The sequence below is a fragment of the Ascaphus truei genome, chromosome 4, assembly GCF_040206685.1.
Source record: "Ascaphus truei isolate aAscTru1 chromosome 4, aAscTru1.hap1, whole genome shotgun sequence".
Lineage (NCBI taxonomy): Eukaryota > Metazoa > Chordata > Amphibia > Anura > Ascaphidae > Ascaphus > Ascaphus truei.
In genome coordinates this window covers 264,238,626-264,265,910 of record NC_134486.1, presented here as the reverse complement: position 1 = coordinate 264,265,910, position 27,285 = coordinate 264,238,626, and the positions used below count along the sequence as shown (strand labels likewise).

The 27,285-nt window shown below is 45.3% G+C and overlaps 1 protein-coding gene across 2 annotated transcripts in view; it reads left to right on the top strand.

Moving 5' to 3' along the window:
- The window catches only part of LOC142493415 (gamma-aminobutyric acid receptor subunit rho-2-like), a 113,103-nt gene that overhangs the window by 58,603 nt on the left and 27,215 nt on the right, over positions 1 to 27,285 (top strand). For both annotated transcript variants that reach the window (XM_075597443.1, XM_075597442.1), the window contains exons 5-6: positions 21,797 to 21,879; positions 22,226 to 22,366. In XM_075597443.1, the coding sequence (XP_075453558.1) occupies positions 21,797 to 21,879; positions 22,226 to 22,366 (224 nt within the window). The remainder of the gene's footprint in view (positions 1 to 21,796; positions 21,880 to 22,225; positions 22,367 to 27,285) is intronic.

Here is a 27,285-nt window from a genome sequence, read left to right as displayed (position 1 = left end):
TTAGTGGTACAGAGCATGTTTGTTCTCCGGGGGGTGATATAAGACACAGCACTGCCTAAAGTTAGAAGTTCAGTTTCCTGTTGTTGTGCTGCCTCTGTTCAGTGAGAGGCACATGAAGGGTTGCAACAGTGTTGCAGTGCCTCCTGCTAGCTGTGAGTCAGTGAGCAGACGCAGCAGAGTTAGAGGAGCTGAGAGAGACAAAGCAGCTCAAGAGAGGAGCTTACAGCAGCCAGAGAAGCTGGGGAATCTCTCTGAGAGGATAGGTGGAAAGCAGCTCTATTAGAGGAGAAGGGACCTTTCTAGTGGAGTGCTGCAGTGAGATGAGCGGCTGAGCTGTTAGCTGTGAGGGGCAGCTTGCCCATGCCACCATCAATAAAGATGCCCTGTTTGAATATACCTCCACTGTGTGAGTGTGAAGTTACTCAGCAGTGGATGGCACCACCAAGAAGGAGTTCCTCAGCAGGACCATCTCCCTGCGGAAGCATAGACCCTGATGAGGTGGAGGCGCTGCACATGATGTAAGTTGAACTTGCACCCACTACCTCAGCTACCTGTCCTGATGACATCCCCTAATACCATCAAGCGGGAGACTCAGGAGTCCTGTTGCCTACAGGTGCACCACCAAACACGAACACGTAATGGGGGTTGGTTGTTAGAGTACCCGGGCCAATGTGAGATTGGGGGGGGGGGAAACCCGTTACAATTGGAGGCGCTGCTGAGATACCTGTCAACAGGACAGGCTTTTGCTAGGCACACTAGGAAACAGGGAAAGTGTATGCTGCCACTTTGTGCTGTGTTGGGATGGAACCACAGGGACAACCTGGGAACCTGAGAGGAGTTAGTGGGTCTGGAGAGGGGCTATAGCTGTCCGAGTCACCTTGAGGTAGCGCTAGGGGTAGGATGCCTGAAGGGATCGCCTGTTAACTAGGTCAGGAATCCTGGAGAGGGTCTGCACTAGGCTGACCAAGAGAGGTAGACACCCAAGTACTGCATGGAAGCCCAGAGTACTCTAGCCCATTCCAGATTTATTTATTTATTTATAAAATATTTTACCAGGAAGTAATACATTGAGAGTTACCTCTCATTTTCAAGTATGTCCTGGGCACAGAGTAAAACAAAATAATACATGGTTACAAATACAGTTACATAAATGAGCAAGATATACATTATATACAAGACATTGCATGCACAGTTAAAGAAAATATATATTATGAGCGTATGAAACAGTTACAGACCAGATTAAAGTGTGAGACAGCCTTAGATTTGAAAGAACTTAAGCTGGTGGTGGATATGAGAGTCTCTGGTAGGTTGTTCCAGTTTTGGGGTGCACGGAAGGAGAAGGAGGAACGTCCGGATACTTTGTTGAGTCTTGGGACCATGAATAGTCTTTTGGAGTCTGATCTCAGGTGATAGGTACTGCATGTGGTAGGGGTGAGGAGCTTGTTCAGGTAGCTGGGTAGCTTGCCCAGAAAGTATTTGAGGGTGAGACAGGAAAGGTGAACTTTGCGCCTAGACTCTAGTGATGACCAATCTAGTTCTTTGAGCATTTCGCAGTGATGTGTGTTGTAGTTGCATTGGAGCATTGGAGATCACTTACCGAAGGGAGCACAGACTGGGAGGAAGGAGATACAGCAGACACAGCAAGAGTGAGCCTAGCCTGAGGTAGTACAAACACGAGTCAGATCTACATTAGGTACACAAGGTGGTGCACAAGGCATGTTTGTTGTATCGGTATGGCAGCTGCCCCGCAGAGAGGAGCTCCATATACAATCAGAACAAACACCGCAACCAAAATGGCGATGGCGTTGGAGTCAGTAGTAATGCATATTCCATCCGTTGCGTGTGAAGAGGACATAGGACAATTGGTGAAGTGGTACTACAGTCTTCGTCAGAAAGACGGAGAGGGGCTATTGGATTTCCTCCTGAGCATTAGAGGAGTCTTATGGTTGATGCAGAAAAGGGATTGTATTACGGACACCGAGATGAATGTGTGCTGTTGTTATTAATTTCTGAGAGGAGCGATACCTGACCATCCTATTGTAGTCAGGACGAGGTGCTCCTGGATGCGGGGTGAACCCCTTTCCTGGACGAAGCTAAGGGATGAGATACAGAAATATGAAGTTACCCCTGCTGCTAATAGGGGTGGCAGATCGATCCAAAATGGTGGTTCCCCCTTCCCTGGGAGACCGCGTGGGCCAGTTGCAGAAAATTCTGCAAATGCTAAAATTGCAGAAAGTTGGCCGGGATTGGCGCCACAAGGAAAACCTCACCCTGCGGGGAGGTATGGCGCGAAAGCTGTGGCCGCGCCCTCAGAGACTGTGACGGACTCAGAGCCAATTAGGGGCCATGATGTGAATCTGTGTGACCCTCCCCAAATCTTCACCAGGGGGAGCGAGAGTTTTGAGCAGTCATCAGCCATTTCTGTTCACCAGGAGGAGGAGCCGGGACTCTATATCACTATGAGTTCTGCTGAAGTTCAGGCTGTCTTCAGGGAGAAGTTACTTAGTGCCTCCTGCGACCAACACCCAGCTGTGGTGATGCCCCAGCCGGCGGACCACACCAGTGAAGCTGGAGATAAAGAATCACCTACCTCCGCTGTGGAGGTTGTGGAGGGCCCGTGTGCACAAGTGAACATTTTAGACCCGGTTCCCGAGCAGGAATCACCTGCCCCGCTATCTATGGAACCAAGCGAACCATCGGAGGAGAAGAGCGGGACCGTAGTGGAGGTATCGGAGCACGCCAGCTTCGTACCTATATCCACTGGTTGTATCACAGAAGAACCCGGTGACTACCTTGCGGAGGATCCGATCGTGATATCCTCCGAGGCAGAGGTTAAAGTCCCATCAGTGGTGATGCGCCTACCGGCGGACCACTACAGCGGTGTTGGAAAAGAACCGGCACTTACCTGTGTAGCGGCGGAGTGGAGTCTCGTGTCGCCGGTGCAGAACCAACCTGAGAGGCGCAGTCCCACGGCCGTGGTGACTGGCGGAACAGACGGTGGAGAGGAACCCATCCCGAGCCGACGGAGTGGTGAGATACATCCGTACCCTCCACAGGCTCCGGTGGTGGCAACGGCAGAGAAAGGCCTAGTCCAGGCCCAAACGGAGCGGAGAGCAGAACCATCACTTTTGGTGGCGGATGTCGTTCTGGAGGAAGAGGTTCCGGTTGGGAACCCAATGCAAGATGGCGGCGAGTCCAGTGAGATGGCCGTGTCCTCTCGGCCAAGCAGCTGTACCAGGTTGCCTGGGTCCGAGAAGAGCCAGCAGGCCCTGCGGACGCCTTGGAGTAAGGAGGCGAGTGAACCGGAGTGCCAGTCCGAGGGTACCGGGCAAGGTAGCGAGAAGTTGCGGGTCGTAGCCCCGCCTATGCCGGCAGTGTTTCCCTATGCCCAACCCCCGGCCATAGTTAAAACCCCTGTCACTTTTTCCTACGGGTCCCAGTCTAGCCAAGGGTTGTCTGGGGAGTCCCGAGCCACTTCTGAAGAATGGACTGGGGGAAATCTGGACTGGGGTGACTGTTTTACCTCTGATGAGGGATCGGGGAGGAAAATGGCTATGCAAAGAATGTTATACTGCACTAATGATGACAATCGTACTGTTACTGTGGGGTGTGAATCTAAGAGCATTGGGTCAAATTTTGGGTCTCCAGGAACTTTGGGAGTTTCATCTGGGGATTTGGGTAATGTTGCTCATATGGTGTCTATTGCCCGGGGAGCCCCCTATGTGCCCTCACTGTCAGAAAGAGTTATTAGGGATCACCAAAATTGGTTACGTAATTTTCACCATTCCTGGGAGGGCGAACTTACGTTCGAGATGGGTTCCCTTGATGCAGAAAATTGGGATCCTGGCGGGTTAGATGAGACGTGGTGTAGTCAAGAGGGGATATGCTACATCTCCAGGAGATGCCTTAGGGAGGTGTATGGGCATGATCCTTTCGGTCCATTAGCATCCATGCCAGAATTTTGGGCTGATTGTGGGTGTCCAGTATGTCACCTAGAGTGTCACAGCATTGATGCTCTAAGCCCAGTGGACCATGCTGTACGTAAGCCACCTTAAGAGGGTATAGGGGTACCAGTAATGGATACTACAGCAGGGGGTAATTCTGGTTGTTACACATCTACGTTAGGATGTGTCTGTTATTATGGTTATAAGAAAAGATATGTACTGTAATAATGTGTTGTTATGTTTTGCAGTGCTACCTGAAGGAAGGTTCCGCAAATTTAGGTCCCAAGCGAGGCCGTTGGGATTCCACCAGGGGGAGAATGTAGCCAGGTCTAAGAATGGTGTACATATCTCTTTCTCATGCTGGCAGTAAACCTGGTAAGTATGCAGGATTGCCAGTAGTCATCATGGAGGTTTGCCCTCAAACCCTGGTGAGGTGTCATATGTTCCCAAAGGAAGTGACAGCATGCAGTGTGTTCCCACTTAGTGGTACAGAGCATGTTTGTTCTCCGGGGGGTGATATAAGACACAGCACTGCCTAAAGTTAGAAGTTCAGTTTCCTGTTGTTGTGCTGCCTCTGTTCAGTGAGAGGCACGTGAAGGGTTGCAACAGTGTTGCAGTGCCTCCTGCTAGCTGTGAGTCAGTGAGCAGACGCAGCAGAGTTAGAGGAGCTGAGAGAGACAAAGCAGCTCAAGAGAGGAGCTTACAGCAGCCAGAGAAGCTGGGGAATCTCTCTGAGAGGATAGGTGGAAAGCAGCTCTATTAGAGGAGAAGGGACCTTTCTAATGGAGTGCTGCAGTGAGATGAGCGGCTGAGCTGTTAGCTGTGAGGGGCAGCTTGCCCATGCCACCATCAATAAAGATGCCCTGTTTGAATATACCTCCACTGTGTGAGTGTGAAGTTACTCAGCAGTGGATGGCACCACCAAGAAGGAGTTCCTCAGCAGGACCATCTCCCTGCGGAAGCATAGACCCTGATGAGGTGGAGGCGCTGCACATGATGTAAGTTGAACTCGCACCCACTACCTCAGCTACCTGTCCTGATGACATCCCCTAATACCATCAAGCGGGAGACTCAGGAGTCCTGTTGCCTACAGGTGCACCACCAAACACGAACACGTAATGGGGGTTGGTTGTTAGAGTACCCGGGCCAATGTGAGATTGGGGGGGGGGGGAAACCCGTTACGTAGGTATTGCGCAATCCTCTGCCCCCTTTTTTATCCCTGGTTGGAGTTGCATATACAGGAATATGGGAGTGGACACAGATGACAACACCTGGAGAAAAAGATTTTATCTGAGCCTATCCGAAGACGGCGCACCTCGTGGGGTTCGTGCTGTGCCTGAAAACGCTGGGACTTGGAAGATCACAGATTCTCTCCACTGCATGCTGCCTGCTTTGCATCTAGTAAGTAGGCACGGGTTGAAGCTGTATATGGGGGAATTCATTTGATGAAACAATACTGCGCAATGTTTTGTCTATGGTTTTTATCATACACCACAGGATAACAGTCTGCAGCAAAAAAGGAAAAAAAACTCCTCCTGTTTTTCTTCACAAATCTTGGGAACTGAGTCCATTTACCACTCAAAACATCTGAAAGGAAGGACTCCACTCTCATCACTTATATCCTTTATTTTATGGACATTGCTTTTTATAGTAATATTCAAAATTATACTGTACACTTTGCGCCAGGTTATTTTCTATATTTGTATATTCACTTATGCAATTTACTGGCAACAGATGTACTGCAATAAAATGCCATCACTCTATATTTCATTTGTGAATATATAAGATTACTAAATATAGCTGTAACACCTAACTGTGGAAATCAGTGCAATGCATACTGCTACTGTGTGGGAGCTGCCATGTAAATACATTCTATAGATATTATTGCACAGATTTAGGGAATACAGTGGCCAGAATAATCACAATTCATATTTGAGTGTGTCTCGAAACTTGCAAAGTCTTGTAAGATTTCACAATAGTCATAACATAGGAAGGAGCTTAGAGTAAGTAAAAAGAAAGCCCTGATACATAGGGAAAAGGGGGGCATGACTGCAGTACGGACCTCCCCTTTCCCCCTCTTGTTGGATCTAGGGTCGCGGCCTCACCGCACCCCTTCTGTGTGGATGGTCAGGCAGGATGGCGGATAGCTGGGGCGTGGTGGGATTGGTGGGCATATATTTGGGAGGAGGAAGTGGCCTGGGATCTCAGTCACATGCTCCCAGGCTGAAGAGAATCTCCCACCCGTCCTTCCCTGTTTGACGTGTCACCCCTCGTTATTTTCCTTAGACTGAGGTCTATATGCTACAGTAAGGCGAGGGCCCCAAGTTCTACTCCCCGTTCTGACCAGTGCTATCTCACTAGCTAATCACGTGGCCGATGGTCAGACAATATGACACGACACAGGGCTTTGAATAACAAAAACATATTTATTAAAAAAAACTCCAAACACAGATAGTTATATATACTTATGATCCTCAAAAGGGAGGACTATCCACATACAAGCACAGAACATATCACATACAGCAAGTTGCTGTGCAGCTGTGTACCAGTGTCTCCATAGTTACTCACGCCTCCCTTTGTCTGGTAGGCTGTTGCTTTGCATTGACTCCATTAGTGGACCTGTCCGTGATCTGGTCACTCAGCTCTGTTGAGTCATCCAGCTCACGAACTGGTCCTCAGGTCACCACTAATCAACCCTGAGATCCCTCCAGGTTACGGTAGCTCTACCCCTAGTCCCTCCTCTCTTGAATCAAATATCATTGGCTGGGGGCCATGTCTATCAAAGAGGCACATCATGGGAACAACACAGAGAAGAGCTAGCCAGGGAGCAGTGTATATCTTAACTGTATACTTTACAAAGGGGTTACAGCCTCCCCTTCTTGAAGATGTTGAGACAAGCTTTAGAATAGTCATGGTCTCGTCTGTATCAACATCTTCAGGAAGGGGAGGTTGTAACCCTCTTGTCTGGAGGGATCTCAGGGTTGATTAGTGGTGACCTGAGGACCAGTTTGCAGAAGGTAATCCCGGCAAGCTTGATGAAGATACAGGCATGTATTCAGAATGTACCTGGGTGTACCTAGGTCTTTTTGGCGATTGCCACTGGTTTGTGTTAGAATAGTCGCAGTCTCTGCTGTATCTCCATCAAGCTTGCCGGGATTATCTTCTGCAACTACGATATAAACATACCAATACTAATCTAACAACTGCATCTGCTAATTACATATTATAACAGGTATAGTGGACTTCATACAATTACAGTTTTCACACATAGCAGCATTAGTATACCAGTGTACCACACCACCCAGGTTAACCTAGGTCCAACGTCATGGGGATTGCCCATTTAGCTACACTTACCACAGGAACAGCCTTGGAGAGTCATGCTGTAGGACAGCCTCATGGGTGGTCTGGACTCTCATCTGGAGTGACACACTTTGTAAGGGAGACTCCTGCTCTCTGGTGCTACACTAGAGTGGTGCTCAATACTGTCTGAGTTTTGCTCATATGCAAATTCATTCTCCCGCTCTGGGGGATTCAAGGGGAAGAACTCCTCTGCCTCAGGATCCAACTCAGGGTGGTAGTTTTTTCTAGATATCGTGACTTTGCCGGTCTCATTGAAGACACTTTTCGTGGAGGGTTGGTCTCATCATAGTAAAGAATATCAGACGTGGCCTAACAGGCGCTCTTCCCTATATTCTTCATCCTCGTGGGATTCATCCCTATTCTATTTTGTAACCGACTTTGGAGGACCTTGTCCTCTGTTTAACCAGTCACTCCTCCTTGGTGTTGTATCTGCAATCAAGGCCTCCTCTCTCATGGGGCATCTAACAACCTGGTCTATTTGCAGGAGATGATTCCTATTAAGATTATTTTCTCACCCAGATCCTTTTTTTGTTTTTTTCTGGTTTTACACTGTACATTGGTAATCCCTTTAATTTCTCCTCTATATTATTGGGCTCCAATTTCCATTTATTTGCTGTTTTGTATTTACTGGGAATACCCAAGTTTCCAATGAGAACCCTGTCATCCACTTGTAATTCTTGCCCCTTTACTTTTCTGTTATACCGCACTTTGTTCTCTCTGTTTAGTAGCCAGTTTATACGCCTCCTGCAATTCTTCCTTGAGTCTTTGTATCTTCTGCATGTATGTTGTAAGGGATGAACCATCTGCAGCAACTCTAAAAGACAGGTCTATTGGCAATCGGGCCTCATGCCGAATATCAAGTAGTATGGGGAGTTCCCTGTGGTTTCATTACATGTACGCGTGCACTGCAGTAGGTTGTGCATGTGTTGACTCCACTGTTGTTTTCCCCTATTATTCAACATGCCCATCATGTTTAACAGCATCCTGTTGAATCTTCCAGGTTGCTGTTCCCCTTGTGTTTGATCTGACGTTGTTTGAGATTTCTTTACCCCACATAGAAGTAGCAATCCCCAAACTACCAGCTACTTTATTTATGTTTGCTGACATTACACATCTGCGTGACTTTACCTGTTTGCACAATGTCCATACTCCAGTGGTTGAAATATCCTCCCACTGACTATCATGCTCCAGGTATCCCGGTGAATTCGAGACAATGCTTCAGCATCAATATTCTGCTTTCCCGGTCTGTACTTCAGGCTGAAATTGTATGTGGCCAGTGCAGCTAACCATCTATGACCAGTGGCATACATCTTAGCAGAAGAGAGGATATACGTTAGAGGGTTGTTATCAGTGTGCATCACAAACGCTGCTCCATACAGGTAGTCATGCAATTTTTCAACCACTGTACATTTTAAGACCAGAAACTCGAGTTTGTGCACTATATAATTCTTCTCTGAAGGGGCTAGCCCTCTATGCACAAATGCCACAAGCCGGAGTTCATTTGAGTGTTCCTGACATAACACAGCTGCCAGTCCTGCCAGGCTGGCATCCACATGTAAGATGTAGGGCTTCTGTGGGTCAGCAAATGCCAGTACGGGTGCATTAGTGAGGTGGGATTTCATGGCTTTGAATGCTTCCTTATACTTGGGGTTCCACCTACTGTATCTCTGAATGGCTCATTCATTTTGAAGTAGTCCTGATTGTTGGTGCCTGGTAATACCCACAGAACCCCAAGACGGACCATAGTTCTGTTAACTGCCTGGATCCACATATGTATTGTATGTTTTTATTTATGTTGCGTCAAAAGTGTACTCCGCGCTTCATAAAGAATACAGTATCGGGAATTACAATAATACAATAAGTGCAGCAAAATCAGACAATAGGAAAGGAAATCCCTGCCCCGAAGAGCGTACAATCTAAGTGGTATGATGGGAGACTTACAGAGACAGCAGGTGAGGGAAGAAGTGCTGTAGATGGCACTGGCAGTGCTTGGTCACAATGGGTGGTAGGAGTAACTGGGTGTGGGACAATAGCCATGAGTGCAGGCTATTGGGATGCTTGATTTGTGGGGCAATTTTAAGGTTAGTCAGTATTAAATCCGAAGGTTAACACCATTTACAGGGGAAGAGATGGCAGGGAGTCATGGGTGAGATCAGGTGTGTATGTCTTGGTTCAGGCTTAGGGGAGATCCCCAGCAGCAGGAAGGAGTAGATAGAGTGTGTGAATAGAGGATTTGTGTGGGTGTTTTTATTGAGGGGTAAATAAGTTGTTGGGAGAGAGGTGCATAAATAATGGTGCAGTGGGAAGTGGGGAAGTTGGAGAGAACAAAGACGTTCACAAAGGAGTGAGAAAACAGTAAACAGAAAAAGCAATAGGTAGGGCATAGTGAGATGCAGGAGGAGAGACTTCCCAGTTAGGATAGGAAGAGTACAAATAATCACAGCATTTAGCAAGTCAAGTTCTCACAGTTGCAAAGTTGTTTTACAGAGTCCAGATCTTCCTATAATCTTCACCTCCAATTTCAACTCCAAAATTAACTCTTCAGACACTTTAATTGTTACATTTTTGATGTTACACAGCCATATGGCTCACAGACAAGATAGACTGCCTTAAATACTTTAAAACACAGTCACTTGACTAACAATTAAGGGAGTGGTCTGCCTATTCAGCTCATACCAGGTAGATGTTAAATAAAGATCAATATCAGGTGGGCTTAATTTGATAGTGGGGTTCTTCCAATCAAACAAACATACCTGGTATATGAAGGCTGTCTTCTCCTTGTCTTGCTCACACATGGTGATGTGATAGCACCCGCTGCGTAGGTCAAGAACCGAGAACCACTTGATGCCTGTAAGTTAGTCCAATGCGTTCTCTATTCATAGCATAGTATACTGGTCGGGATTAGTTTGTTTGTTCAGGGTGCGATAGTTGATACACATCCTTACAGCGCTACTTTTTCTCAAAGCTTCCACTATTCGAGAAGCATACAGGCGCCTAGACTCCGATATTATACAGTACCTGCCCCCATTCATTCTATTAAGTATTATCTTATGTCTTCTACATCAGCTGGGGCTAATCTCCGTGAGCTCTCTCTAAAAGGGCAAGTGCCATGGAGGCATATCCAATGCTCTACTCCCTACTCTACTTTGCACGTCCAACATGCCATTCATGGGTAGAGAACACTTCAGGCCTTTGGGCCATCTTCTCCCTCAGCCTTCTCTTCCAATGTTCAGGGGCAGTACGGTCTCCAAAGTCAAACATAATTAAAAACACAATTTACTCCCACCAGTTCTCTTCTGTCAGGCTTAACTCATTACTTCGGTACTGTGCAGATGGGCCCCCATTGTGTCTCTCCTTACTAGCGCATCATGGGTGGTTTCAGCTCCTTCCACTGTAGTGCTTTCCATAATTTCTGAGGGGAACTGCTAGTACCCCACTCTTCACCAATAGTCCTCCTGGGTACCCTCCATGAGGGGGACAATCTATCATAACTGTAGAGCCATCTGTTTCTCGTAGGAGGGTCACCTTCCCATTTTTTGTATTCTGTTTTGGGGTATCCTCATGGAACTAGGGCCCATCCAACTGACTTCCCCAATAGGTCCATCATTCAGAGTCCTCTCCTCCACTCTTTGGTAGGATTTCAGACACTGGATAGACGGTCAGTCCATCCATAGTTGTCTCCAACTGCTGCCGTGCACCATTTTGCTAGTTGGCCAAAAATATTGGCATTCGTCCCAATTATGGCACCAGTCTTAGCCTTACTTTGGACCTCTGGACATATCAAGGCAACTACCATCAAGGGTCCTGACACTCCTGTGACCTTATTTGGGAATTCCAAGTTCACTACTACATACCCCAGATATGGCTATCTGGCATCACTGAGGCCCCACATGACAAGTCCCTCCAAGGGCTGTAATGGCAGATGCTTCTGGAGATTATCATACCATGGCTTAAATATAATGAACGCTTGGGATCCACTAACCTAAAGGACATCACATTTCCTCCCCTCTATCTTGGCTTCCACTCGGGCGAACAGGCCAAGTAGCCATTTTGACAAACGGGATTGGTGCTTTTCTTTTGCAGGAATGTTGTTTCCAGGATTAGATTGGGACCATATGAACTGTTTGATGACCTGAGGTAGGTTTTCTCTCTTCCTGCAATGTATGGTGTAGTGTCCCTCCTCTCCATAACTGTAGCAGAAATCGGGGACACTTATTTTGCTCAATGGCTCTCTGCGCCTTCCTCCCCTAGGGTGTGCCTCCTTTCTTTGAGGCACCGCTCTGGTTCTCAACACTCCTCTCGACCATCCTCTGTGGGTACTTCTTCCATCTGCATAGCGGCCATGAGTTCCATCACCCGCCTGCTAATTCTGCTCTTCTATCAGACCCAGGCTGCTCCTAACTATTTCTGTCTGGGGTATTTACTTGTGGCAGTCTCTCATCCCCTTGTCAGGCTTCATCTGCGGTGTCTCCTAACCCCCGCTGACTGCTAGCTGCTGAACGTTTGGTGGACCCTCCGCCGGTCAGTCGAAGTATCATCTTTTATATCCCGCAGAAGCTCTAAAATTGAGGGGTGATTCTTTCTGTTCAGGAGTCGCAAATACAGTGCCATCACATCCCCAATGGGTACCCCTCATATTAATTATTCCACTCGGGTACAGTAAACCATCTCAGGGGTCACTCTTATTCCATATGACCCTCTGCAGAGCCACCTCCAGCTTATGTAGGGATTCCGATAATTTCTCTCCCTCTTGCTGATACATTCCCCTGAACTGGAAATATAGGTCTTCGGTGGTGCCAAATGTGTTTTCTAGGACACGTAGCTACTCACTAGTGGTGCTGACCACTTTCCCCTCTCTAACGGCTCTCACTATTATCCCTAAGCTACTTTAGGAGTTCTGCGATCCAGATGTTTTTCATTGTCCGATTTCACCCCCACTCCCTCCCCCCCATTCCTGTACCATCTTCATGGTCTGCTAGATCCAGCTCTCAAAATCATCCTCACTCAAATGGGTCGGTCTCACGCCCAAGAACATTTGGAATCTTCTATAATAATTATTCCCACTGTGGGACTGCATGGGATGAGTGCCTCTAGTGGTGTGGGGTCATTGTCCATAGAGGAAGTGAGTGCAGCGGGGTACATTTCATTACAAAACTCCATTGTGGCTCCCATTTTAACTAAGATCTCTCAGACTTTATCTTCAATAGTGCAGTTCACTGGATTGCTAGGGCCAGCAGAAGGGCTATGACAAATACAGTAGTAATGTCCCACATTTCCTTGTATCTCATGCCCGCGACCTTATTAGACATCTTAGCAGAATCAATGTCTCCATCGCACATACACAGTATAAATGCATTCTTCCCCCTTGTGCTCCACCAGGGACTTTTAAAGACTCCCTCTTTTAGTCCCTCCTCCCTTGAGTCAATTGTCATTGACTCTGGGCCATGTCAATCAAAGAGTCACATCCTGGGCACTCCACAGAGAGGAACCAGCCAGGGGGTGTATCATAGTTGAATACTTTACAAGGGGGTAACAGATGTAAGGGAAGGTGGGCAAGGGGTCTAATGGTAAGACGAAAAGGAAAATGAGAATGTTATTAAACGTTATAATAGTCATATTTTTGTATTTGTTACAGCTGCGACAAGGTTTCTGCATTTTGGGCGATAAAGCCATGTCAGACTGGGGGTGTTACAAGAGGTGCCTATTATAGGCAATTGGAGGAAGGAGCTGTATCCACTGGGTGGTCGGTACCGGGAGCTTCCTCATTTTTGTGGTAATTTGGGAGGAGCCAGAGTACTGGGCGTTACCCGGTAGGGTCTTGGGGGCCACGGTGGTGGGCCAATGGGTGAGTAACAGGTTGGGTATTTTGACACTATAAAGTTGGTTGTACAATGTTAAATGTACAATTATGGTTAGTAAAGTTGTGACCCCAACAAGTGGGTTGCTGGGGGTTGGTATGTTGGAAGAGGTGAAGAAGAGGGGAAGCCCTAAGATTACAAGGTTAAGCACTGCACCATTCAATTCTTAAATCTAAGTGGGCACATATGCTGCATGTAACACATTATTTGGTATCACAATATATCTATTGATAAAGGACAAATAACAGAAGTGCTGTGCACAGTGGTGGATTTATCCTTTTGCTAACCATAGGCTCAAGCGGGAGGGGAGTGGACGGGGGGGGGGGGGGTGTGCGTCCTGAAGCGTGGCGGCGTCATGACGTTATGGTGGCATGTGATGCCGCATTGTCATGGCAACGTGTCGTCATGTGACGTTGTGGCGTCATTTGATGTTGGGTCGCCCTGACAACACAAAGCTGCAGGAGGGGGGAAGCCCCAGAGATGGTAAGACCCCCTATTAACACACACAAAAATTGCCACCTCCCAAAACTGACTCTTTGCTTTATACTGTAGCTAGGGATTCTGATTTTTGGTGTTTGTTTTTGTAAAACCATTTTTATATTAAAAAAAATTCCGCTGTTAAAAAAAATAATCTTTGTTTATCGGTGTTAACAATTAATACAATTGTACATAGATTTGAATGTAGTGTTTATCAGTGCTTTTAATTTTTTTTTAGTTTCCATACCCCCCTTGTGAGCCTTTGTCTCCTACCTGCGGCTGGGCTGCTACAGTAGCTGATAAGAAATTATGCCTCGTTTCCAGTTTTCATTTGTAGCCCTTGTACCCCTGGGGTTCTAGAACTGCTGCTGTCACCTGTGAGGCTAACAAGAGGCCTGAGTCTCCGCCACTGAGAGCCTGGGGTATACTTATACACGGTGCAGCGCCTCCACTGGCGAGGGATCTCAACGTGGTGGGAGTGCTCCCTCAACAGAATCAACATATATAGTAAATACAGTCACAGTTGAATAAGAACAGTATTTACTAAGCATGAATAATAGTAACCTCTTTACATAGACATCATTGCATCATTCCTCATGTTTATTAGGATATCACCCCACATTTCAATCATTGCATTACCCTTAGTCCTTTTGTGTACCAATGTGCCTGGGCACTTAACCCCTGAGTGTCCACAAGCTATTATGTACGTGTGAGGGATAGCACTTCCCTGTGTTGGGGCCCGGTGGTGCACTTAATATACCTTCCTGGTCATAGTCCTGACCAGGATAATCATCAATAATCAGCAACTCTGCAAATGTGGTCCAGCTGCGCGACACGCTGCTCCTTGCAGGAATGATTCCCCCGTCTGACTACTCTGGGGAGGGATCCCCAGCCGGATGATCCTTTGAGAACAGTCTCTACTATTGAGTCCAGATCTCCTTTCAGCTATCAAGCTGCACTGGTGTTCAGGCAACGTCCTGCAGCATATCTCTCTCTCTCTATGGATATAGTGATGGAGTCCCTATCTTAAGGCCTTTCAATATATCATTCACTTAGATTCTCTACCGTGTCTCAGGGGACTAACTGGGCCCTGGGGGTTTACCTCTGGCCTAGTCCCTGGAGCACAGCTCCGTGGACACTACCTGCACCTTCTGGGTACAGGTCTTGACTCCTCATTTCCTGTCCCAGCAGGCAGTAGTCTTTCCTCCCTTTTCGAAGCAATCCATTCATTCCATTGGCTATCGTACATCACCTGGCAGCTTCTCCCTAAGCATCATGGGAGTTGTAGTCTCTCTGATGCACAATTAACATTGAGACTGCGTGCGCATAGGACACTGCGGATGCGCGACTCTAACGGCCACCACAGAGTGCCCTTCGCATTCCTGAACCAGCAAGGACCCCTATCTTACCAAACCGCACTTCTGCGCATGCGCGACTCTTCACGTGTGTGCGCGCACACACACAACATGGCAGCGCCCTGCGGCGGGAGCCACCGGCGACTCCATCGCCCTGCCAGTAACATCCCCATATGTGCGGGAGAGGAGAGGGAAAACGGGAGAGCGGGGAAACCGGAGGGGACCTGGCTACAATTGGTTGTAAAACATACTGGACACCTAACAAGCTCCTATTGAACCCCCAAAATAACCACAACATATATCTAATACAGAGTGCTTTTCCTGGTAATGTACAGGTTAATAAAAGCTTCAATCAGACTTAGAACTTTGCAACTAATATTGACAGATTTACTATAAATCATTCTTCCTGTTATTACACAGGTTATTAAGAATTTATATTAGCGTTAGGGACCCCTGAATTGTGGTCTGCCGTGCAGTTGGCTCAGGGGCTTACAACAATTTTGGCCAAAAATGTTAAACTACAAGACCATTTTACTTAATAGATATTTATATATATATATTTAGGCACTGTACCGTGTATGAGTTTCACTGGATGTGCTAAAACTGAGCTTTGTCTGTGTTTTATGTTCTCTCTCTGGTTTTAAATAAAATTGGTTGTAACCAGAAGTGAAAGATGATCAGTCGGGGAGGTTTTATTCCAGTGTTTTTCAGTTAAACCTAAAACTGGAATCCATAATTATAGCTATTTCTGCTCTTTTGTCAGTTTTGAGCTAATTCTATTTGAAATAATGTTAAATAAACTCCACTTTTTGCTTGTGATCTGCTCTCTGTGCATCGCTGCAATGTAATAGTGTTTAGATGATACTTAGCTTGTGGCTTATTCACGTCTGTCAGAAACGCACCAGAAATTATTATTCTCTTTGAACATTAATTCTAGAATTCATCAATGCTATGTGAGGCTATATGATTTTCTATTTTATTGCCTTGGCATAGGATCCCGTTGAGGGATAAACAGAACAGCTATTCTCACACAGCGATTTCTGGGTCACTCTTCAATAATAATCACATTTGTTTAAATGCTTTGATTAGGACTCATGTCTGTCCAGATTAAATGCACGTGTGACATTTAGCAGGCTTCACAAAGCGTTTATTAATGTTGAGGTCGGTCAAATTTAGCTCCTGACTGGGATGGCTGTACATTGGAATAACAAGCTTGTATACAGTACATGGTTTGCACAGATAGTATTAGCAAAACGTGACCAATATTCTCACCATACTGTAGCCTTAAATCTTTTTGTATTATAGTTATTTGCCCCTCTTTCATTGAGGATACATTTGAGGATCTGTATTTTCACATATTATGTTTACATTTGATACAATACATAGGGACATTTCTATATATATAAAAATGAAGTTTATAACACTTATTATTGTGTCACATATCATAATGCAAGGTGGACATGATAGCCAGCGACTGGAGAGGTAACATCATTTATTTTGAATAAGAGTTTTGGCTTTACATATCCCTACTTATGAGTTTAGAAAATCATGGAACCTCCAATGTAGGAATTTATTGCATGTGAAGCGGAAAGATATGTTCATCCCCATAATATTAGGGGTAGTTGAATTAAACAATCATAAATAGGCACAGCAGGGATCACAACAGAAATAAATGTTATATTAACTAATAGATAACACAAATGTATGGAGGATTTATTTAGCTCTTGCCCCCCTGAAGCAATAACTTTTGTTTTGCATCAGTATTTACATTAAAAAGCAAATGGAAATATTACTGTATGTTCATTTGCATGTCTTAGACAGGTCTGCAACCCCGCCTTTCACCATTATCACCCAGAACACAGCACTTCCACTGCAGCAAGGGATTCTGGGAAATGACATGCAAATGGACACACTGTGTCACCTTTTGCTTCAAAAACCATTTTTAACATGGTTTCCTATAGGCTTAAGCTTGCTGCATGGTCACAGCTTTGAGCACAGCCAGGGTTAAGATGCATAGCCAGTAAACCCACCCACAGACAGCCGTTTCGACTTAATGGGTCTCATCAGTGTGGGGTTGGTTACACTGGCTATGCAATAAAGCAATGAGGATGCATTAAAAAGGGAAGACAACAATCTTAAAATATTGGTGCTCAATTGCAAATATGTGTAAATCTGCTCCTTGTGGCTCTAATTTATTAACATGATTCTTAAATTATAAGTTAAAGCAGCAATGCCTTTGACCAACATTTTTATACATTTTTTTAACTGCAGGGGTATTAAAGAGGCAATCCAAGCCTGCAATCTTTTTTAATTTTGAGTAATATAGGATTGAAGCATGGAGTCTCTGGAGCAGAATCCATTCATTTCAGCTCCGGGGACCTCCGCTCAAAGATTTTGCGTCCTGCGAGCCAATAGGAAGCTGTGATGTCATTGGCGCAGATTCCTATTAGCCCATGTGATGCGGGAGCTTTAAACTTTAAAGCCCTGTTATTTAGCCGGAGTAGCTACCGGTACCTACTTCGGAGGTAATGAACCTTCAAGGTTCCCAATTCAGAGAATGAGCTGCTCAGGTGCTTTAGGCATGACATTTTGGCATGAAATTCGCTCGAAATTGAAACTTTATTCCGAAGTTCGACATTGGAAGGAACTTCAAAATTCACAAAGTTAGGATTTCAAACCCTCAAACCTGCCCATCCTTAGTTATGAATTTAATGTACGGCCAAGTATTATGTCACAGGGATAGTCACTGGAATGCAATTTGTAGCATATATATATATATATATATATATATATATATATATATATATATATAGTGCAGAATAAATGAGTTTTTCAGTATTAGGTGATACCTTTTTTATTGGACTAACAATTTATGTCATAGGACAAGCTTTCGAGAGTTCTCCTCTCTTCTTCAGGCCAAGTAATACTGATATACAAAGGATTCAATGGCTAATACAGTGTAGAGAGAGGGAAAAAAAACAACAGATATGTACTGTAGATAAGGTAGGGTGTTAAGTGTTTGAAGCCAGGGGACAGTGTCAAAGAAAGGTGGGGAGGGGAAGGGATGCTTGGGGGGAGAGAAAGTGTGGATAAGAATGGAGGCAAGCAGGATAATTACAAACAATTTTGATAGGGTGTGAGTAAACCCATGTCCGCATTAAGTCCTTTGGTTTTGGTGTCAAAGAGTCTTATCATTCTGAGTTCAAATATTTTCCGTTCTTGGGTGCTTTTAAACATTTGAAGTTTTCTGCTGACTAATTTCTGTTTGAGGTTTGGTGGTTGCCGGAATGCAAGAATGGGAGGTTTGGGAAAGAGATCTTTTAATGTCGCATCCTCTGTCAGCATGGGTTGCAGATCTTTGATTATTTTTTGTATATCCTCTAGGGTAGGGTTGTATGTGGTCACTAGTGGTATGCGTGTGGTAGGTTCCTCCTGTCTGTATTGTAGCAGGTGTTCTCGTGGGGCTTTTAGTGCAGATGTAATAGTTTTGGCAATGGTCTTTGGTTTGTATCCCTTCTGTCTGAACGATTCGGTCAGGGTTGTGAGATGCCTGTTTCTGTCTTCAGTGTCAGAGCATATGTGGTGGTATCTTATAGCCTGGCTGTGTATGATACCTTGTTTGGTATGAGTGGGATGGAAGCTGGAGTTGTGGCGGTAACTGCATCTGACAGATGGACTAGGGACTAGCCTTAGACACTAAGGACTAGATCAGTAATTGGCAACATAAAATATTTCAAAAGGCCACATGTGCGGCCATTGAGCCCCCAAAAGTGCAACACATCAGCCACCTCCATATATAAATGTGGGGGAAGAGAGTGACGGGGGCTAGGGAGGGGGGTTACACCTTTGAATTCCTCTCCCCTGTGCACATTCAGCAGGAACGCTGCAGCTGTGAGTTGGAGCTTCTGCCCTTTCCCTCCAGTCAGCTGCCTAATGCCAGTATGCTGATAAATACTGCTTCGCTGCTCTTCTTACACTGGGTACTAGTGACGAGTACAGGGGTTGTAGGCAGCAGTTGAAGCAGGTGTCGATTACACGTTAATTTAGGGAGCATAACATCCATTCTTGTTTTAGGTAAAATCACGTTATCTTCCCTAACTTAAAGGAGCTTAGACCTAAGAAGAACATCTCAAAAGACTCAGTGCCGCCGATGGGGGAACAGTCTGGACAAGTGTCGGGCCTCTGGTTGAAAGTGGTTAGGCTCAACTTCTGCATCTGGCTGCCAGGCCTCTTGTTGTCGCTAGGCCTACGGCTCTCCCACGCTCCTGTGGGCCTCAGCCCTGCACCGGGTCTCTCTCTTTCGCCAGCGCGCATCGGGGCAGAGAGGTAGACCCAGGTGGAGGCTTGGAATGGGAGAGGGGCCTGCAGCAGATTGGGAGAGCCAGGGTACCATAGGCCTGAGACGACCAGCAAGGTTTTTTAGTGTGGGGAGGGGGTATTGTATTTTGTGTGTGGGGGGTGGTATTGTATTTTGTGTGTTGGCTGTGGTATTGTATTTTGCGTGTGTGGGGAAGGGGTATTGTATTTTGTTGTGTGTGGGGGTAGAGGGTATTGTATTTTGTATGTGGGGGGGGGAGGTATTGTATTTTGTGTGGGGGGGGTGGTATTGTATTTTGTGTGTGGGCTGTGGTATTGTATTTTGTGTGTGTGGGGAAGGGGTATTGTATTTTGTGTGTGGGGGTAGAGGGTATTGTATTTTGTGTGTGGGGGGGGTATTGTATTTTGTGTTTTATTGTATTTTGTGTGTGAGGGAACTTTAATGGTACAAAAAGAGCTTTATTCACATCTGTTTATAAGGCTTGCCATACAAGGACATACTTCATGTAAGACATATTAACTGGTAGCAAAGCATAACGTTTCTCTGTGCTTCTTCCTCTGGTCGTTCTCATCCCTACACTGATGGTCGTTCTCATCCCTACACTACTTGTTTCCCTTTGTATTGGTTAGATTGTCAATCTCCTGCATAGCGGCCATAGTGCCCCATCTCAAGCGGGCCCCGGTTGGCAATACACTTTTTGGATCAGTATCCCATTACGGTATACGGCATACTTCGTCCATGCATATTAGATCGGGAGATTACTAAGGACCTTCCAGTGGGTCCGATCCGATGTATGTTTCGGATTTTTTCCCCTGAGAAAGCTTGCTAAGCACTTGCTCACTCCTCTTCCAGCATGAGAACAATCTTAGGCCATTACTATAAGGGCTAACTATATAGGGCACATTCCTTAAATGAAAAGAGTAAACAGGGACAGGACACTCTTAATATACATATTTATAAACTTAAACATAGTTACAGGACTCCTAGTGAGGCCCTCTGTCAGAACTCGGAGAAACCTGCTTCTAGAACATTGGGTGGAGCTACATATACCCTTCTATCTCTCTATGGGAACGTCACTGGTCACAAGACATACAAAGGAGTGGCTTTCCTTCTGCACAGTCATCTTATATCACATGATGGGAAGGGGAGTAAAAAGATGTATCCCTCACAGTTAATCCATTAAGATTGTTAACAACTTAACTTAAATAGTTGTCCCAAAGGGGAGCTACACACTCCCCTATCAAAACATGATGTTGTCCCCATAATCCTTTAAATATACAATGGGGACCATGTTACAATATTTAACCATTCTTGAACTAGGTACAAAACCTGACACATACAGCCGCATGCATTTCTTTTCTTTCTCTACACACTATATAACCCCAATGTTAAGCATGGTATGATAACAATAACACATTTGCATATTCAACACCATTGTAACGAGTGCTCACCACAAACTAGACAGGATCGCAAGGCTGAGGTGGGGATGTTGATAGCCACCAACCAACAACCACGCATCCTTGTCCGGAGTGCAGAGTGGTAGTCGTGTAGCTGGGTCAGGATAGGAGAGGACAGATTGGTCGTAATACTCGCCATGGTCTAGGATATGAGAAATCGGAAAGTCATTGCGTGGTGCCGGGGTCCAGGAGTATAGAAGGTAGAATCGTTGGCTCTGCTGTGTACAGGACCACTGAGACATTCTCATTAATCTCCGGTGCCGTTGCTTCTCTTGGTACACCAACCAGAGCAACTTCTGTGACTTGTTCCTCTTTGGAGCACATATTGGGGTCTTTGCTCCCATCCTCCCTTGTGTGAAAATCCGGGGAGCTCTTCACCTCTCTGAACCCTATGTCGGCTGCTGCTCTCCTGCAGATGGGGAAAGTAGCTTCATATCACCTCCTGTTAAATGAGAGGAGACGTCCATCTCGCTAGAACCTTCGCTGCCCAGTAGAGGAGAAACATCAACATTCTTCAAGTCCCTAAACTTCAAACTCTATAAATACAGATGTAGCCAGACTTACTGTCCCAATCACCGTGGACAAACAAGCAAAAGTCAGCAGTGCTAGGGACAGTGTAGAATGCGGGGAGGATTAACACTGCTGGCTGTGCATGCTTCTGAATGGGACCCCCTGCCGCGATAATTCTCCGCTTGTACAATAACCCCCATATCTTATCTCCATTCACTGCTGTATGAGCGAATCTCCTCTACTCAATGCGCTGTCTTCACACACCTGTAGCCGGCACTCATTCACCCTGCAAGCACTGTCTAACCCCTCATGATGTAGATGACTGAATATGAGTATCTATATCTTGAGGGGGAATACTATAGGACCATATTCGGTCATCTACGTAATCAAGGGGGGGCGAACAAGACATTTAACACTGTCCAACCCCTTTGATTGCCATTTTTAATTTTTACCTGAAACCATTATAAACGACTATTGTCTTCCACACCAATTAACTGTCTTTACATTTATTGCCCAGAATTACTGTGACAGCGATGTGTAACATGGACTTCAGCCGTTTTCCACTGGATACACAGACATGCTCCTTGGAGCTGGAAAGCTGTAAGTAACGTATTTATTGTAAGATTTGGAAGTCTCTTCATGACAAACCTCCTCAGTTGATGTCCTATCAATTTAGATCAAATTCTACACCTTTCCTCTTCCTTCATATCTTCCACCCTTCACATCCTCCATAAGCCGCAACCTATTTGCACCACACTGCACTGTTGGTTAGATACTCTTGTTTACTTTTATCTGTATGTGATATAGTATTATTACATTTATCAAATATACACCCAATGTTCATTATTTTTACTTTGTTAAATCAGAACACACTTTTCTAAGCATGGGACAGGATGCTCGCTTAATGTCTGCCAGGTCATTTAGTGTTTTCTTTCTTTCTTTGAAGATGCCTACACTGATGAAGATCTGATGCTGTACTGGAAAAATGGAAATGAATCCTTAAAAACAGATGAGAAGATCTCTCTGTCGCAGTTCTTGATTCAGAAGTTTCACACTACATCTAGACTTGCCTTCTACAGTAGCACGGGTATCTAGATTTACTTACCACTGGAGCATAAAAGCGGAGTGTATGTTTTGGGACACATGATTGAGCCTTGGAATTGGACACGCAGTACTGTATGATAATGAGAATCTCTATATACTGCCAGCCGTCCAAAGCATTTTCCTTTTTGGAAAATATACCTTGAGGTAGCCCCTACACACAAACACTTACTAAGTGTAAACCATAGAAAGCATGTAGGAAAACTGTGCTTGTGTCCCTGTAAGGCACCATAATGATAACCAGCAGCAGGGGTGCGCAAACTGGGGGGGCATGCAATATTTTCTGGGGGGGGCGCGGTGCTTACAGAGGCGCTCTTCCCCAAAACATTTAAATTAAATGCCCGGGGAGCGCACGCGAAGCCTCAGTAACTCACTTACCTGGTCTCCGGCGGCTTCTGGCAACGTGTCGCCATGGTAACGTGGCGTCAAATGACGCTGCGATGTCAGAAGATGCCGGAGAACAGGTAAGGGGGGCCGGGCACGAACAGGGGGGGGGGGAGAACAGGCAGGGGGGCGCAGGCAGAACATTTTGCACACCCCTGACTTACAGTATAAGAATTTTTGTTTTTTGAGGGATGTTCTAGAACTTTCGGCATAGTACAGTATATGGGGTGAGCATCTGTAATTATTAGGTGCTCAATTACATCTTTTTGCAGTAGAGAGAGAATACTTTTTACATTTGGAAGCTTAATCATGAGGTTCATTATACCTTTTTAATACACTATTTTTACTTTCGTGCAGTTTTTTTCAACTTTAACTGATTTATAAATAATGTTATACATTATTTCCACTTTGTAATATGCTATAGGTCCAAAGTACATACATAACAATAGCTTAGAGCAGAGGTTCCCAACCCCTTCCTCAAGGACCACTAACAGTGCAGGTATTAAAGCAGCAATCAGAGTGCTGTTTATTATATATATATATATATATATATATATATATATATATATATATATATATATATATATATATATATATAAAACAGAGGGGCAGCTGGCACTCCCATTAAAGTGAAATTGTATGGTGCCTGTCCTATACAAATAAACAGAGAAAGCAGTCATCCCTAGCAAGGGAAGACAAAGGACAGCACACAAGGATAAATGGCAACAAAAAAACCTGTATTCAGATGGTACAGCACAAACAAGACCAACGTTTCGGTCCTTGTAGGACCTTCCTCAGGGTGGTGCTAGAGAACACTGGCCAGTGGATACCTTATATACCTAAACCCACACCAAGTGAGAGCAATCTGGATAGCTAATTAGTCCCATGATCAATCCCATAGTGTCAGGAGTCGCATTACAGCCGTCATAAGATCAGCTGTATGGAAGGAAGCATCAAACAGTGTACATGCTCTTGCTGCTGGTGGCCACTTGGAGTGTCGTTGGTCCGCGTCCTGTGTTGCTTGGCAATGCGCTGCGTGAATCACGGCACCAAAGTGCTTTGGAGGATACTTTACAGCGTCATTTGGCGCGTATGTGCAGCCCGGCCAGTCAGAGCAAAGAGCAAGACGGCGTCCCACATTGCCAGGCGACGCAATATTCTCCTTGCAAAACACAGCTGTCAGCAAAACTAGGCAACGGTCCAACAGCAGAAAGGGAACGTCTTTAGCAATATTGCAGCGCTCATATAGACAGCAATGAGATGAATATCAATGGGTAATCTAAAAAATAGAGAAGTGGGGAACAAACGTGATTGAGGGGAAAAGGAAATAAAAGCAAGAATGTCATGTAATCACAGGCTAATAAGTTAAAAATAGCATGTAAACGAAAGGGTCAACAAGCAAATGAACAGACTAAAGGTACCATATGTAACCATCAGAATGATGGCACGTGTTAATAGTATTAAATACTAATGATATAAACACACAGCTGGACAGTAAGGGGGAGGGGGAGGGAAGACAAACAAAACCACAACAGGGAAGAGGCAGGGGATACATAAAGGAAAAGACTGCTGGGGTCAGGCATCAGGGAGAGGTAAACACAATGAATACATATTGTGATGTATGAAATAAAGATCATAGAAAACAACCAAGTTTGAAGTCTTCATTAAGCCCTCTCGGGGCCATTGTGTTCAACTCAAAGATGAGTCTTGTTTCCAGCTGGAGCAAAAGCTTGCCGCTGTCGCCCCCGCGTGGTGGCGCATGGGCTTGGAGAATGGGCATGCATCGCATTGTGGCAAGACTGTTTACATTTTTTGAAATGTCTTGCCACAGGCTGTAGTTTATGATCATCATTCTCATTTAGCTCAAGTCCTTGACTTCCTCAACTGCGAGAGCCACTTCATGGTTTATTTCATCCGTTGCCCATGTGGGTTGTACTACGTGGGCAAAACCACACGGATGTTAAAGGAGAGAATATGCCTACACAGATCATCAACCCGGAAAGCACTGCTTGAGCTAAATGAGAATGATGATCATAAACTACAGCCTGTGGCAAGACATTTCAAAAAATGTAAACATAGCTTTGCCACAATGCGATGCATGCCCATTCTCCAAGCCCATGCGCCACAACGCGGGGGGCGACAGGGGCAAGCTTTTGCTCCAGCTGGAAACAAGACTAATCTTTGAGTTGAACACAATGGCCCCGAGAGGGCTTAATGAAGACTTCAAACTGGGTTGTTTTCTATGATCTTAATTTCATACATCACAATATGTATTCATTGTGTTTACCTCTCCCTGATGCCTGACCCCAGCAGTCTTTTCCTTTATGTATCCCCTGCCTCTTCCCTGTTGTGGTTTTGTTTGTCTTCCCTCCCCCTCCCCCCCTACTGTCCAGCTGTGTGTTTATATCATTAGTATTTAATACTATTAACACGTGCCATCATTCTGATGGTTACATATGGTACCTTTAGTCTGTTCATTTGCTTGTTGACCCTTTCGTTTACATGCTATTTTTAACTTATTAGCCTGTGATTACATGACATTCTTGCTTTTATTTCCTTTTCCCCTCAATCACGTTTGTTCCCCACTTCTCTATTTTTTAGATTACCCATTGATATTCATCCCATTGCTGTCTATATGAGCGCTGCAATATTGCTAAAGACGTTCCCTTTCTGCTGTTGGATCTTGCCTAGTTTTGCTGACAGCTGTGTTTTGCAAGGAGAATATTGCGTCGCCTGGCAACGTGGGACGCCTTCCTGCTCTTTGCTCTGACTGGTCGGGCTGCGCATACGCGCCAAATGACGCTGTAAAGTATCCTCCAAAGCACTTTGGTGCCGTGATTCACGCAGCGCATTGCCAAGCAACACAGGACGCGACCCAACGGCACTCCAAGTGGCCACCAGCAGCAAGAGCATGTACACTGTTTGATGCTTCCTTCCATACAGCTGATCTTATGACGGCTGTAATGCGACTCCTGACACTATGGGATTGATCATGGGACTAATTAGCTATCCAGATTGCTTTCACTTGGTGTGGGTTTAGGTATATAAGGTATCCACTGGCCAGTGTTCTCTAGCACCACCCTGAGGAAGGTCCTACAAGGACCGAAACGTTGGTCTTGTTTGTGCTGTACAATCTGAATACAGGTTTTTTGTTGCCATTTATCCTTGAGTAACAAAACAAGAAAAAACCAGGCGCTTACCTTGACTTTCAGATCAAAAGTGCTTACAATACGACAATATAACCAACAAATGTGATCTCTTTCAGGTACTTAGAGACAACCCTTTGATCCCTTCTGCTTCAACCCCAGAATAGGGATAATCCAGAGCCCTTATAGAAACATAAAAAACAGACAGGATAGGGGGAGCATGGGATTAAAAAGATGTGCAATACAAATGCAGACGATATACAGCTGAAAATGTCCTAATATGGTGGACAAGGGGCAAAGCTCATAGGATAATGATATACTTACACGGCCTTCTGTAAGCACAAATAAAAATAGGTATCTTTTTGGGATATGTCCTAACTCGTCCAAAAGCAGGTGTAAGTGGGTCAATGGAGTATAATAATATATATATACTCATAAAATTTTATGAGCCTGAGGAAGCCGTTTACTCGGCGAAACGCGTTGCTCGATCTTGTAGCTGTTTGTGTCCCACAGAGGCTTCCGTAGCCAGTTCTCAGCACCGCAAATGCAGCCGAGCAGAGCAGTGTCATCTTTCTGCACCCCGGACGCGGGGACGGAGCAATTTGCTGCTGAGGCTTGATACTGGGCTACGTGGGAAGGCCAGGGGTTCATCACTGTGTATGTGAGTTCACCTTTTGTCGGATTTCATTTAATAAATGTCATTTTTAACCTACACTGAAATCGGGCCTCACTTATCCCCCTTCACTGCGGAATCGGGGAGAGATATTGCCTGACTATAAGCAACCGGGAAGTGAGTTCCGGTTGAAGTCTTGCTGAAGGGCAATCTCCCACGTCCGGTCTATAATAACATTGGACGGGTTGAGTTAACCCCAAAGATACCTACCTTACACCTTTACTCACACTGGGCCGTGTAAGTATATATATATTATTATACTCCATTGACCCACTTACACCTGCTTTTGGACGAGTTAGGACATATCCCAAAAAGATACCTATTTTTATTTGTGCTTACACAAGGCCGTGTAACTATATCATTATCCTATGAGCTTTGCCCCTTGTCCACCATATTAGGACATTTTCAGCTGTATATCGTCTGCATTTGTATTGCACATCTTTTTAATCCCATGCTCCCCCTATCCTGTCTGTTTTTTTACATTTATCCTTGAGTGCTGTCCTTTGTCTTCCCTTGCTAGGGATGACAGGTTTTGCTTTCTCTCTCTCTCTGTCTCTCTCTGTCTCTCTGTCTCTCTGTCTCTGTCTCTCTCTCTCTCTCTCTATATATATATATATATATTTATATATTTTTTGTACAGGATTGAAGCAGGGGGTCTCCGGAGCTGAGCCCTATTAATTTCAGCTCTTGGGATCCCCTGGT